Raw genomic sequence first — 14,740 nt, 5'->3', positions numbered from 1 at the left:
TTTTGCTCTTGTGAAAGTTGGAAAATTGCATGATAGCATATAAAAGCCACTTACACTTTCAGTTAAAACAGAGATGGGCAACATGTAGCCCCTAGGCGTCAAAGAAGGAATTATCCCCTCATTTGGATCCCTTGTTAGTTTGAGAAGGGGTTTCCCTCCACTCTAGAAGTGACCTCTTGGCTGAGAAAAAAGTCCTCTCCTGGAAGTGAAATGGACCAGAGGTATCCCCAAATGTGGTGAAATAGACCTCTTAGTCTTCAGGGGATGCACTTATTAAACCATTTGATTTTAGAAATTTTTTTTGGTAAAATATGCAAAAAAGTGAGGGTTTTATTTGACATATTTAACTGGTATATGTTCACAGGTAAGGTGTAGCCTAAAAACACCTGTTAAGTGTCTTGTTTAGATTTGTAAATCCTCACATCTATCTCCTTGCACTTGTTTGGGTCATAACACTGTGGTTGGCATTTTCAGGGGGAGAATCATGAAGCATAGTTGGATGTCCACTAATTCTAAGAACTCTTATTTGAACCTGTTCAGTTCCATCTTATCCCTTGATATTGATTGTCAGAGTTTGAAAACTTTTTTTGAGGAGGGGGAGGGAAGTAGAGTTGTTGGAAGATCCCAAGCAGCATTGACACTTGCCTTCTAACTTTTCCAAATTAATGTGATTTTGCTGAAATGCAAATTTATCAGTATGATGATACATGTTGAGAGCCCTATGATTTCTGAGAGACAACCTGCAGCAAAGTGTGTCAGAAATGACAAAGTCAGCAAGGCTTTGGTGCATAACAGATTGATCCTAAAATTCATTCTATTTTCATTCTGTAAACCACACCGGAATATATGTTGATTGTTTTATATATGAGTGGTTTGTATTGCACTATATCCTTTATAATGTTGAGGCCTATAAACTTTTTGGTGTTTTGCACTTTGCACAAAGGAAACCTTTCTGAAAATAAGAGATTTCTGTTTGATGTTTTTTTTTTGATTAAACAAATCATTTCCATGAGATAAAGTTGTATTAAGGACTACATTTCCATTTTCCCCCCAGAAGCAAGGCTAGAAATCTTTGTGTAAAACCAGTGCTGCTCTATAAGATGGGAAATAAACAACCATGTAACGTCCAATACTTAAACCACTGTATTACTACACCAATGTTAATATTATAGCTGTATGCAATCCGGGGGCAGTTCTATTGACATATGAGTATGTTCAGATCTCTATAACCAAAATACTCACCTGTGCTCCATGTGTGTTTTTGTGCGTTACATGTGTAATGTTATGATTGGGTTCCACAAGTCTATGAAAGACAAAACAAGACAAAATATCAATATGTTAGTCCCAAATGGGTGCTTGTGGGTGTGTCCTTTGGGCCAAACATAGATCTGAGATAGCATTGTGGGCCTCTGAGGTTGTTCTAAGGCCAGACAGTTCAAATTTAAGCCAGTTTCATTGAAATTTGAGAAAAGAAATAGATGCATGTATTTCCCGTAAAACTTCTGTGTGATGATCAAAGCTTGTAGTGAAAAAAATGCAGGAGGATCCACATTGGCCTTAAAATAAAACCTCAATTACATGTCCTGTGATATCTGTATTAGATCAACAAAAGGTGCAAAATGCCTTATGCTAGCTTTCAAAGTACTGGCTATTTCAAGAAAAATAACCAGTGGTCTTGAAAAACTAGTGTGATATATTTGGTTCCTTAGATTGGCTTAATCTATTACCATCACAATATTATCTTTAAAGCTCATGAGTGACTTTGTGACCGGATAGCTTCACCTACTATGTGGAAAAAGTTTTAATTGATAATCTTTTTAGAGATTTTTTTTTACCAGGGAGAGTATCAGAGCATGAAAAAGTTACTTTTTTAAACTACAGATCCCATAATGCTCCATAAGATGTTTTATTTGCACCCATATCTTTTCACCTTTTTCATTTGCCCAACGTGGCAATGAAATATGATAAAATTAATGTTGCTCTTTAAAGATTTTTTTTAGTCTTTAAATTGTTTTCTTAGTCATTAAAATGTTTGTATTTCATGCTTATTTTTTTAAGTCAGAATTTCACCAAGTCTCTTTCTGTTTGCAGGTGTATCTGTCAGACTTTGCACAAAAAGGTGTGTATTTTAGTGACCCACCAGCTGCAATATCTACAGGCTGCAAAACAGATCCTAATTTTAAAAGAGGTAGGTGAATATGTGTTTAGAATGTGTGTTCTAATTTATTTAATTAAAAAAGTGTTTTTTAAAAGGTAAACAAGAGAATATTTTATTCAGCACCGGGGGCTACTCTGGAACTACAGAGAAAGCTAAAGTATTGTAGTTAATTGGCATGTTAGTTTTAGCTGTGCTTTCAAAGAACATTTGAGTTTCATTTCTCCAGTAATCTCAGTGGTAGAGTTTGGCTACAACAGAGTCAGAGCTTATCACTTAAGAGCAATGTTTATGCAAACTATCCAATTGTTTTCCACTTGGTTCCTCTTGCAAGTGGGAAGCAATAAACAAATCACAAACCCTCCATACATGGTTGGTTTATTGTAATTGGATTATCTGAAAACCAGCTTGTCTTTCCAAGCAACCCAGGGATTGTAAATGAACATCTTTTTACTCAATGATCCATGACTTCATCAATGCAGGTTGCCTCTATTTCAGTGAAGATCATAGCTGTTCTGCAATAGCATTCTGTTCATCATTGTTATGGCCAATTCATTATTTGGTGGCATGTCCTCTACTCAGGTGTCTGTCTGTACCTAACTTGGAAAGAAATATATAATTTTGTATCCCACCTCAAGCCAGAAGTTGTACCAGGATTGTCTTCGGAAGCACAGGTTCATCTTCATAGCACAGTCAGTGGAAAGTACATAGGACTTTAGGAGAGAACACCTCTCTATAATGAATTAGTGAGTTAATGAATCAAGCAATAAATAAGGAAGCAAGCTATGTATTATAAATAACACCTGGAAATAAATTATATTTATTTCCAGGTGTTATTTTTAAAAAGGTGAGGAAGAGACCTTGAAAATTTATCAAATAGAGCAGTGTTCTTTTAAACATTTCCTTTAGTATACTTTTAGTACCGGCCAGCTGGCTGTAATACTTTACTGATTATAGGCACTGGGATTGCACAGCCCATGGGCATTATGCATTTCTCCAGGCCAGTTTTTGAGAATTTCAAGGTCTGTCAATGCTCAAAAGTTGAGAAAATGCCTGCTCCAGGGTGTGGCAGGCCATTTTTACTTCAGGAAAGGTTTTATTTCAAACAGGAATTGATACAAAAATGCCCAGGAGGGCTGGGAATGTGGTAGAATTGCTTCTTCTCCACCCCCTAGATAAACGGGACTCCTTCCCAGTATTTCTTTTCTGAACGAATTGAAAAAAATGGATTATGGAGATTTTTCTTTTAGAACCCATTATAAAATGTATAAGCAAAGTGTTCATTTAGAACTGTCCCAAAACCATTTCTAAAAAACCCTATGTAATAGGTGTAATTTTCTGTAAGAATATGTGCTCTGTTTCACATTGTTGCAATTTCAAGGCTGCTAATAATAATAATAATAATAATAATAATAATAATAATAATAATAATAATTATTATTATTATTTATACCCCATTACCATCTCCCCGAAGGGACTCAGGGCAGCTCACAGAAGCACTCCAAGTGCCGCATATTAACAACAATACATATACACAGTGACATAAATATAAAAACAACAAAGCACATAAAATCCCACTAAAATTGTAAAAATTATAAAATTATAAAATTTCCTAAAACACAGTAGAACCTGCAAATAAAACTGGTTCTTTGGGCTTTTCTTTTGTCCGCTCCTCAAAAATAAAGGGATATCATATATCTCAAGTATTTTTTTAACAGTTCTGGACAATGTAACTTTTGTTATAACAAAAGGTAAAGGTTTCCCCTGACATTAAGTCCAGTCATGTCTGACTCTGGGGGGTTGGTGCTCATCTCCATTTCTAAGCCGAAGAGCCTGCATTGTCCATAGACACCTCCAAGGTCATGTGGCCGGCATGACTGCATGGATCGCTGTTACCTTCCCGCCGGAGCGGTATCTATTGATCTACTCACACTGGCATGTTTTCAAACTGCTAGGTTTCAAACTGCTAGGTTGGCAGGAGCTGGAGCTAACAGCGGTTTGAACCTGGGACCTTTCGGTCTCCAGCTCAGTGCTTTAACGTACTTCGCCACCGGGACTCCTGTTATAACAAAACAAGCACATAAAACAAATAAGTTTGATTTATAGTAATATTATGAATTTTAATATATCAAAGAAGGCAACTTGAAACCCAACCAAGGTATACACAATGTATTTTATGTGCCAATTGCACCAAGAGACTTTAAACCTGGAAATGGTCCTAAAACTGCATTTGTCAATTTTGTCCAAAAATTTCCAATTTTTTTATCAGGGGAGAGAAGAAGAAAACTGTTACCCCCCAAAATTTCATGTTGGGCAAATATGTATATGTTTGATAGAGAGAGTGAAAGTAGTAAATGCAGCAAAGATTACATGGTTAGAGAATTTGGGTTTGAATGAAGTCAGACTGGGATCGGGAATGGCGAAAAATGAGACTGTGTATTGCATTAATTATACTGTCTTGTCAATTTTTCCCTATCTAAATTTCTTGAAAAACTGGGGGCATTTTAGAATCAGAGATGCTTTTTATTTATATCAAAAGTGTTTTGTTTCTGTTTTTGTTTGCTCTTGAATCAATGCAATACAGTACTTGGTTTGATTTAATTAGAACAATAGACTTGTAAATATATTAAGTGGTGTTTGCTAGCTTACCTATTTGTTCATCATAATACCCACTACTGTCTAGTTATCTGTCTTTATTAGTTGTTCTAGCAGGGTTGGAATGAACAAGCGGGGAGCCACAATAAATGAACACTCTTATATGTGTCTTAGAGGAAGTGAATTCAGTGGGAGATCCAGGTGCCAACAAACTTTTGGAAGAGGATGGGAATCTTGAGTTACAATTGCTATAGGAGTGTGTGTCAGGAAAACTTTCATGTTTTCGAACATACTCCTCCATGGATAGACAATTCTATAGATTTCCTTAATCTTACAGAGTTTCAGAAGGTGTGAACTTGTGTAAGTAAAAGTGGCAGAAATGGTCTTATATATCTGAATCCCAGCCAATATTTTGTATACAAATTCATGCTTTTCATTGGAAAGATTTTGCACTGAAATTTGCCATTTGGCAGGTCTACTGTACATTTTGCACATGTTTGTGATTATTTTATTCCTAGGGTGTGGAAGTTGGGAAAGGGACATACTCTGACATCCTGAAGTCAGGAATAGATTTTGCTTCCCTTCTGAAAAAACCAGATGACGATCAGGTGCCTCTCCCAGGGACTGCCGGGCACCAGCTATCAAGGATCCGGACATTTTCTGAGTCCTCTGTGTGGTCAATGGAGTCTTCTGTTCAGTCACAGAAAGATGGGGCTGCAGAACCTCCTCCTGTGAGTTGAGGACACATATATGAAACAGTTTGTTCTTTTGTTTTGAAATATTGCTGTGAATTTTAATCCTTGGTGGTGGCAGTTGTTGCATTGTGGATGCTCTGACTCATAAATTGCTTAAAAAGCAGCTTACTATCAAGCAACACTAGCATTTACAGAAGGTTTCTGGAATTGCAACTCACAATAGGAGTGTCGGCATCTTATGGGGCTCCCTTTAACATTAAAATAAGGAGAGGAAAAAGGTGTGTTTTGACATCACTGATTTCCAAGGTAGAGGTACTCTTGTAGGGGATTGAAGGAAGAAAAAACAAATGGAGATTGCATGTGGACTGTATATTATCTATCCCTAATGTGAATAATTCAGTTTCCATTGTGAGTATCAATGAAAGATCAAACAATTAAGTTAAGCCTCTATCACAGGTGAACAGTTGTGTGGAGTATGAGGGCCATGTTTCTGTCCTACACCTTGCCTCCACAGACTACATCTAGGTATCCTAAGCACAATGGAATTGATACAATATTACTTCTGATTGCCATATTTTGGGTATTTTTGGCTGGTTTTGGATTTGAGGGTTATTAAGGGGCTTTAAGAGATAGGTGACTGAAACTCCATTTGAAAATCGTTTGGGATCATGTCTAGGAAAGAAGTTATCCAAAAATTAGCCACGGGATTTAAATTTGTGGGGAGAGAATCCTTAGGATACCCAGGATTGCAAAGTGGCCCATGGGCCATACTTACCTCATTCCTCTTTTATTTATGTAAGAAAGAAAATATTAAAATATGCATGCTCCTTTGTCTAAAAAGGTCATTCTCTCTCTTTGGACACCTGGTTCTTTTAGGTGAAAATAGGACAGTATTTATAGTTTTTATATTTATGCTTTTGCTATTTTTTCAAGCTTTAAAAAAAAGAAATTTGTATATTGTTGCAGGTGGGTGGGATGGAAATCTGCTTATGCTATTCCATTTTTCATTAATTCTATGGATATTTTCAAATTTTATCCTCTGTGTATATGCATTTCTTTTAAATGATGTCTCAAGCTTGTAGTCTTCACATGTCTTAAATCCTACTTCAATATTCTGCAGTTGTCTTTTCACCTTTGTGGTTTTGACTTTTTCAGATTTGATTAAAAATGTTGTCTCTAGGAATCGCTAGGTCCTCCATTGTTTTTCTGTGGTCAGTTTTCTCTGGTCATAATGGACAACCTAGTGGTCTCCAGAGAAAACACCTCTCTAGGGATCTTTAGGTCTTCCAATGTGATTCTATATTCAGCTTCCAAAGAAAATTTACCAAAATTCCCAGAGAAAGGTTCTCTTAGGTAAACCCCCCCCCCCTATTTTTAAAATTTATTGTTCTTCCACTTTCATAGGGGTCCCATGCCCCTTTCTCTAGTGACTGTGGAAGTTTCACTGTAGGTACTTTCAAGAAATGAGGGAGTAATGTTTTTGAAAATTGCATCTGTGTGCTAACTTCAGGAGGTGGGGTTGAATTATAACTGTAACAAATTGCTTTTTAGAAAGCAGCATTCCAGTCTCTATATTTAGAGGAATCATTGACCGTAACAGCATTTACTTTCGAGGAGACACCTATGAGATTGCTCTCTTACTTATGTGCTTTAGAAAGGCTTTTCTCTGGAGATTAATTGTAACAATTTAATGTTTTACCTTAATTTCTTTATCCATTCTATACACTCCAGATGGAACCTCTCCTAACCGCATTGCCAGAAGAGAGTCGTTCAGAGGGGAAAATTGGCTTTAACATTTATAAGAAGTATTTTGCTGCTGGGGCAAATTATTTTGTCATATTTATAATTTTCTCTCTCAATATTTTGGCACAGGTAAGGTATTTGGCATTGCAAGTGAAAGCATTATTGATGATTTGTGCTTACAGCATTTCAGCGTATGCAAGTTCCTACTGTGTGTGGGTGTGTGATGTGCAGCAGCATAACGTTTCCAAATGTATTAGAAGTTTCTTTTCCCTTTTTGAATTAAACAGCTCAAATTTCAAACCAGCTCAAGGTCTATTTCATCTTGTTGACTTAAAGAAAACTTAAAGCAATCAAGTTTTATAGTTCTGTGCAATTGGCCTATATCTTGGTGTGAGGATGTTTTCATTAATGTTACTCCCACGGTCTTGTTCTAGTAAGGTTGAGGTGTTCAGTGGTCTTTGTAGGGTGGTCATTTTAAAATATAAATAAATAGGCTGAATAAATGAAATGGGTCACCATCAAAGAAGGGAATGTTGGGTATTATTCAGCATCTACACAAATGTTCCAATTTACCTATTCATTCTGTCAGATACCAAGGTGATTAGGCTGTTGATACGATCCCTCCACAGTGCAGTCTTTCTAAAAGACAAAGCTTGGTCAACCTGTTTGTTGACTAAATTTCTCAAAGCAGTCTGAAAGATAGCAAAAGTGAACACTTAAAATTTGAATGATTTAAATGATTAAATACAAGTAAGAGCATAGTGTTATGTCTGCTCTACGGTGATGGTGGAGATAGAAAACCAACCAACCAACTATTGGTATTGGTAGGATAGGTCTGTCTTCAGTTCTTATTGCTAGTAATTTTGACATATAACCCCACTCCCAAATATTTTATAAACATTACCGGGAATATCCTGTAGTGGTGGATCTACATGGCATGGTGAAGCAATGTTTTGAATTCTGTTTGTAGATGCTATGCATGATTTTTATCCTTTTATTATTTATTTAAAATATTTACATATTGAGCCCCAGTACACTAAAGGCATCAGATCCCATCTGATCTTGGAAACTAAGCAGTGTCAGACTTGGTTATTATTTGGATGGGAGACCACTAATGAATGCCAGGTACTGTAGGCTACAGAGGAAGGAACTGACAAAACAACTTCAGTGTATTCCTTGCCTAAGAAAGCCTCATTCAATTCATAGGAACAACATAAGTCAATAGGTAACTGGAAAGCAAGTATCCACACACATTTATATATTGATTTCCAGTCCACCAGGACCCCCATCTTTGATGTATTACTACTACTTTTGCAATTGTCATTCCTATTCCTATATTTTGGAGAATATTTATAGTTATGCTCTCATAAGTTTAATAATGAAAGCATCATATATATTTAATAATGAAAATGCAAATATTATCAAGCTGATATCTTTCAACTGTGTTGGAATACAATTGAGATAGAAGTGATAGTCCAAGGACATGTGGAGAGCGTTACATAGACTGAGAGGCTGCTTTTGATGGCTTGTGGCAAAGAAAATTCTTTGCAGATAAAATTGGAGTGTGTTAAAATATGGCAAAATTACACTTCAAAACATGTTTGTTTGCCTTTGTTCAAGGTTGCCTATGTGCTTCAGGATTGGTGGCTTTCTTACTGGTAAGTCATTATTTCTTTTACAAAATATTAGTTCATAATTTGAAAAACAGTGCAGATTTCGTTTCTTAGAACAGTTATGTTGTGATGCCACACAACAGTAGTTTTTAGATGACAGGGGAAAAAACTTCTTATATTTTAGAAACCACAGGGAACCGTGTATCAGTTAGGATTGCCAAGTTGGATGCTCCCATAACGTCAGTGGGATGGTAAAGCTTGGTCAAGTGGAACAAAGGTATCTCTCCTTCTCACCTTCCGAATCCCAAGATGTAGTTGCAGGTGTTTCACCCCAACATAATATGGCCATAGTCTTACTGATGGAAAGTGGGGTGTAGGGACTATTGAGAGGGGCCCAGTTTTGTTCTTTGTTCTGCACCCCTTCTCTCCTTCCCATCAGGGAAGCAGCAAATGAAACCTCAAGAATGGAAACAGAGAGAGCTCATAGATACCTTTGTTCTGCTTGATAAAATGTTTCCTCATTCTATTATTTAGTCTTTTAAGGATTAACATTATAGGAGCTCCATCTCATATCCATCTTGGCAGCCTTGATATTAGTAAAGGGTAGGGAGTGAGGAGAGGTTGCAAGGAGCTCGGCCACTCTTCCTGGATTTGAACTGCTGACCTCTCGTTCAGCAGTCCTGCCGGCACAAGGATTTAACCCATCGTGCCACCGGGGGCGACTCATACATAAATTGTAATAACAAACTATATAGGGACACAACATATTTCTTGAAAACCTGCCATTTATGTTTTTTTAAAATAAATGATTTGTAAGAACACACATCTCCAATATTTTTGTTGCTTCTTGTTACATTCACGTGCCACGCCTACATGCTGCAACTGACATGCTAATCTGTCATGACACATAGTTTGGAAAGCTCTGAGTTAGATGTTTCCTTTGTATTTACAAGCTCATTTAAATGATTTGTTTTTCTCTTCATTCTTTGTGCTATTTTTACAGGGCAAATGAACAACTAAAACTGAACGTTACTGCAATGGCAAACGCTGGAATAAATGAGACAAGAACACTTGATCTTGACTGGTATTTGGGAATGTATGCAGGTAAACCTATAACAAATATTTTAATGCTGCAGTTTGCAAGAAGCTCATGGCCTCTTAAGGTTTTTGTTTCTGCAGTGATTTGTGTTATTACAGATTATTGAGACTACGTTGTCTTCTGGTTAGACTAATTGAACATAACAATTTTTAGAAAATGAGTTTAAGAACAGATTAAGAGAAGGGAGAGATTTAATTTGTTTTCTTGATTTTGGAAGGCAAATCAGAAATTGAGTATTCAGAATGTCACTCACTATGAACATGTGAGTTTTGTCTCTCCAAATGTATTGCTCTTGCTAAACCTTTTATTGTTAGTACAGACAGGCAGGTGGATTAGAAATTGATCATCATTCGGCTGTGATCGTTCCCATTTTCCTTTTCATTATCTAGAAAGATCAGTTGCGGAAGGAAAAATCCTACTATGGATATATTTTGTTTTTAAATCACAGAGGCAAGTAACAAGGATGTAGCGTACCTGGATTTCACCAAAAGGTGCTCACCAATGCGTTTTCTTCATCTTGGAAAGAAGTCACGAGTGGAATGCTGCAGGGTTCCGTCCTGGGCCTGGTTCTGTTCATCATCTTTATTAATGACTTAGACGAAGGTTTAGAAAGCACGATCATCAAGTTTGCAGACGACACCAAACTGGGAGGGATAGATAATACTCCAGAAGACAGGAGCAGAATTCAAAACGATCTTAACAGACTAGAGACATGGGCCGAAACTAACAAAATGAAGTTCAACAGGGACAAATGCAAGATACTTCACTTAGGCAGAAAAAATGGAATGCAAAGATACAGAATGGGAGACGCCTGGCTCGACAGCAGTACATGTGAAAAGGATCTTGGAGTCCTTGTGGAGAACAAGTTAAACATGAGCCTACAATGTGATGCGGCTGCTAAGAAAGCCAACGGGATTCTGGCCTGCATCAATAGGGGTATAGCATCTAGATCCAGGGAAGTCATGCTACCCCTCTATTCTGCCTTGGTCAGAACACACCTGGAATACTGTGTCAAATTCTGGGCGCCACAATTGAAGGGAGATGTTGACAAGCTGGAAAGTGTCCAGAGGAGGGCAACTAAAATGATTAAGGGTCTGGAGAACAAGCCCTATGGGGAGAGGCTTAAAGAGCTGGGCATGTTTAGCCTGCAGAAGAGAAGGCTGAGAGGAGACATGAAGGGCATGTATAAATATGTGAGGGGAAGTCATAGGGAGGAGGGAGCAAGCTTGTTTTCTGCTGCCCTGCAGACTAGGACGTGGAACAATGGCTTCAAACTACAGGAAAGGAGATTCCACCTGAACATCAGGAAGAACTTCCTCACAGTGAGAGCTGTTCGACAGTGGAACTCTCTCCCCTGGACTGTGGTGGAGGCTCCTTCTTTGGAGGCTTTTAAGCAGAGGCTGGATGGCCATCTGTCGGGGGTGCTTGGAATGTGATTTCCTGCTTCTTGGCAGGGGGTTGGACTGGATGGCCCATGAGGTCTCTTCCAACTATTCTATGATTCTATGAACTCACTCCGCTCCCTGGATTCAAACCACCAACCTTTTGGTCAGCAAGTTCAGCAGTTTAAGCTGCTGCACCATCAGGGGCTCCTTATTTGTCCTATATCCCAAGCCAAATGTGATGATAGAAGCCCACTGAAAACATCAGAGCAGACAACTCTGTGACTTGGAAGATGCTCACCTTTATGCTTCTAACTCAGTCATCCTTTTAAATAAGATGAAATAAGTTTTCAGAATCCATTGTAGACTTGTTTGATACCCTGAACCTTTATCATTTCTTTAATACAGAGGCCAATTTATGTTTCAAGAAAGTGTCTCTGCTAGCAAATGATTTTAATTTTTTTGCTGGTAAACCATATGGAAACTGCCGGTCTCAATCCTTAGTGCTTTCCTATTATGAACGAATAATAGTATAATTATATACTTTCAAAGTGCATAATCCTATTTTGTGCAATGCAAGATTATCATCCAAAGTGAATAGAACAATCTGTTGCCTAAAGTTCTCTCTGTTGTCTGTAGGTTACATTTTCTGACATTTCATTTCTTCTCAGGTTTTACTGTGGTGACCGTACTGTTCAGCATACTGAGGAATATATTGATGTTTCAAGTTTTGGTCAATGCTGCCCAGACTTTACATAACAGCATGTTTCAATCAATTTTGAAAGCTCCGGTGCTCTTCTTTGATTCAAACCCTATTGGTAAGTTTTGCAATACATGTTCATCACAATATATTTAATGAATGAAAATATTTTTCCCCTTCTAACTTTTTAGTAGCTTTATAAAATGTAGTTTCTATGGAATACTACAAATGTTGATTCCTGTTCAATGCATATGTCTAGCTCTTAAGTTAGCGTTAATCTAAGCAAAGATTTGAACATAGTTATTTTAGTCTGCAATCTTGTGCTGATTTTCCTGGAAGCCAGCCCTATTGAATTCAGTAGGTTTCCTTCTGCATAGATGTCTGTAGGGTTATGCTCTAAATAGTTTAAGCATGTTCCCACTGAAACATGCAATCACTTTTCAGTTTCTAGCAAATCCCTCAATTGCATTAGACAGAAGTTATTAAATATTCTATTCTATTTATGACCTTGTGTTGGTGTTGAGGGTAGGATAAGATGCGATAGAGAATAAAGATCAGGCTCTTTGAAAATGTCTTTGAAATTGTGCAGAGTAACTATCTACTTTCCTTTGTTTATGCTATATAAAACATGCATACATATGGAAAGTGGATTCTTTGTTTATTAGTAATAAATACTAGCCATAAATAAACATTTATAAAAACGTTTTTTTCAGGCTGGTGAAATATCAAAATGTTTTGCTATAATATTAAAGCAATAAGTTGTTATCTGGGCAATTGTATAAAATTTCAGTGCTCATTTTTATAGATATTCAATATTGTTTACCAATTTGTTTATCTTTCTGCTTAATCTTGATACTATTTTGTTAGGCTTTGTAGCTAAATTAAACTGGAAGAAATGGGTTAGGATTTGCTAACAATAGCAGCATGTGAGAGTTGAGAAAGAAAGTGACTGGAAAAGATCTTCTGACCCTTTCGTTGTCTGTGTGAATTAAAGGCCAAAATATGCCATTTAAGGCTTACTTGGTATATCTAGCCATCTGTTCATACTGTGTGCAAAATGTACCTATTTTATTATTTATTTTTGAGATAGAAATATATAGCAATCAGCCAATGTGTACTGACAAATAAATATTATTGGTAATCTTTTAACTTTATATACTAAATTATTTAAAGTGATGATTCGTCCGTGCCTCCATTCTTCCCATTGCTTCCTGTGCCTTTTGAAAGAATGTCATGAACGTCTTTTTGGTAAGGTTAGAGAAGAAATCTAGAATGCTTTCCCCCAGGAGATTTTATTCTTTGTATCAGAAACATGTTTATATTTATGATACAATCATAATTCTCACCCCAGCATACCATATGGATGCATGAATAAAGTTTCTCCTAGGGTTGTATAGCATCACAACAATACACCGCAGAATGTGGTCAGTTGGGAAAATGGGAAAATATGAGTTTGGGAAAGGAATGCAAGCTTCATTTGATGTTTTTTGAGAAAAGGCATAGCAAATAGATTTTTAAATATAATCACATTCTTTTTAAAAAGTAGCGTGTTGAACATGGCTGATAAAACCCATTTGCTTGCTTGTGTGTTCAACCGTTTTTCAGTTTTGTTAGAGGAGACTGCTCAAGGAGATGCATGCTGAACACAAAATTTAAATAGAATTAAATGCAATGTGTGAATCTCTACAGCAGTGTTTCTCAACCTGTGGGTCCCCAGATATTTTGGCCTCCAACTCCCAGAAATCCTAACAGCTGGTAAACTGGCTGGGATTTCTGGGTGTTGTAGGCCAAAACACCTGGGGACCCACAGTTTGAGAACCATTGCTCTACAGAGTAGATGATATTATCAAAGTACCATACTAAAAATTCAGTTCTTAGCCCCAAAGGCTAACGTACATATCAAAGAAGGCTTAAGTGAACACTTGCTCACCTGTTGGGCATTCTGTAGCATTTTGCCTTTCCCAGATGTAAGTCTTAAGTGTTATTTATTTTTCTTAAACCATGATTAAATGTTCAGTCTAATTAAAGATCTCCTGACAAATGGGATGTGAAATCTTGGCTTGAAGTAGATCTACAAATCATGGCATGCATTGATCAAGATGCCAGGAATGTGCTTATTGATGCAAAGGCACCTGGCCCCTTTATGAGAAGGATATGCAACAGGATAGTAGTCATTTTGCTGAGATTTCATGGGAGATCTCTCATGCTGTGCTGTGGAGCAGACAGAATGTTCTCCCTGCTCCAAAGCTCAGCAGGACATGAGACCTTATCTTTCTCTTTCTGTGCAGAAAATTTGCTAGTTTGTCAAACTGGAAAGAACAGAAGCTATGGAAGCCTTCAGCAGCCTTTGGCTGCTCCAGAATCCAAAACAACCTATAGAATATTTCCTTCCACATTTGAAATTCTTTCGTATAAAGGAAGTTGTGAATTCATGATAATATCAAGGCAATTAACCACGTTTGACTCAGTGCAGTCTTAAAGCTCTTCCTTAATTCTTTATCCTTTATGCTTATGCTAGCTGGCCTTGTTGTTGTTTCCCTATATGTATTCTCTAGGGCTCACTTTTTCAAGCTAAGGCATGCTTATAATGTCCGGTGTGGCTTTTGTAATGTTTGATGGGAACTTCATCAGACAGAACAAGGGGAAGGAGAGGGAACCATCTTACCCTGTTCCCTCCTGTCTTTCGCTGTCTTGAGGGATGTCCAACTACCCTGTGTCCTTACTCATCTTTCCCCCGGTTTCTCCCATCTTGAATCTG

The 14,740-nt window shown here is 37.3% G+C and overlaps 1 protein-coding gene across 1 annotated transcript in view; it reads left to right on the top strand.

Moving 5' to 3' along the window:
• abcc4 (ATP binding cassette subfamily C member 4 (PEL blood group)) overlaps window positions 1-14,740 on the top strand; it is a 196,885-nt gene that overhangs the window by 58,874 nt on the left and 123,271 nt on the right. Inside the window, exons 14-19 of the mRNA XM_062975517.1 lie at window positions 2,092-2,188; window positions 5,269-5,481; window positions 7,177-7,317; window positions 8,809-8,846; window positions 9,805-9,905; window positions 11,954-12,100. Of these exons, the coding sequence (XP_062831587.1) occupies window positions 2,092-2,188; window positions 5,269-5,481; window positions 7,177-7,317; window positions 8,809-8,846; window positions 9,805-9,905; window positions 11,954-12,100 (737 nt within the window). The remainder of the gene's footprint in view (window positions 1-2,091; window positions 2,189-5,268; window positions 5,482-7,176; window positions 7,318-8,808; window positions 8,847-9,804; window positions 9,906-11,953; window positions 12,101-14,740) is intronic.

This window comes from Anolis carolinensis, chromosome 3 (genome assembly GCF_035594765.1).
Source record: "Anolis carolinensis isolate JA03-04 chromosome 3, rAnoCar3.1.pri, whole genome shotgun sequence".
Classification (NCBI taxonomy): domain Eukaryota; kingdom Metazoa; phylum Chordata; class Lepidosauria; order Squamata; family Dactyloidae; genus Anolis; species Anolis carolinensis.
This window is presented reverse-complemented; position numbering and strand designations above follow the sequence as displayed.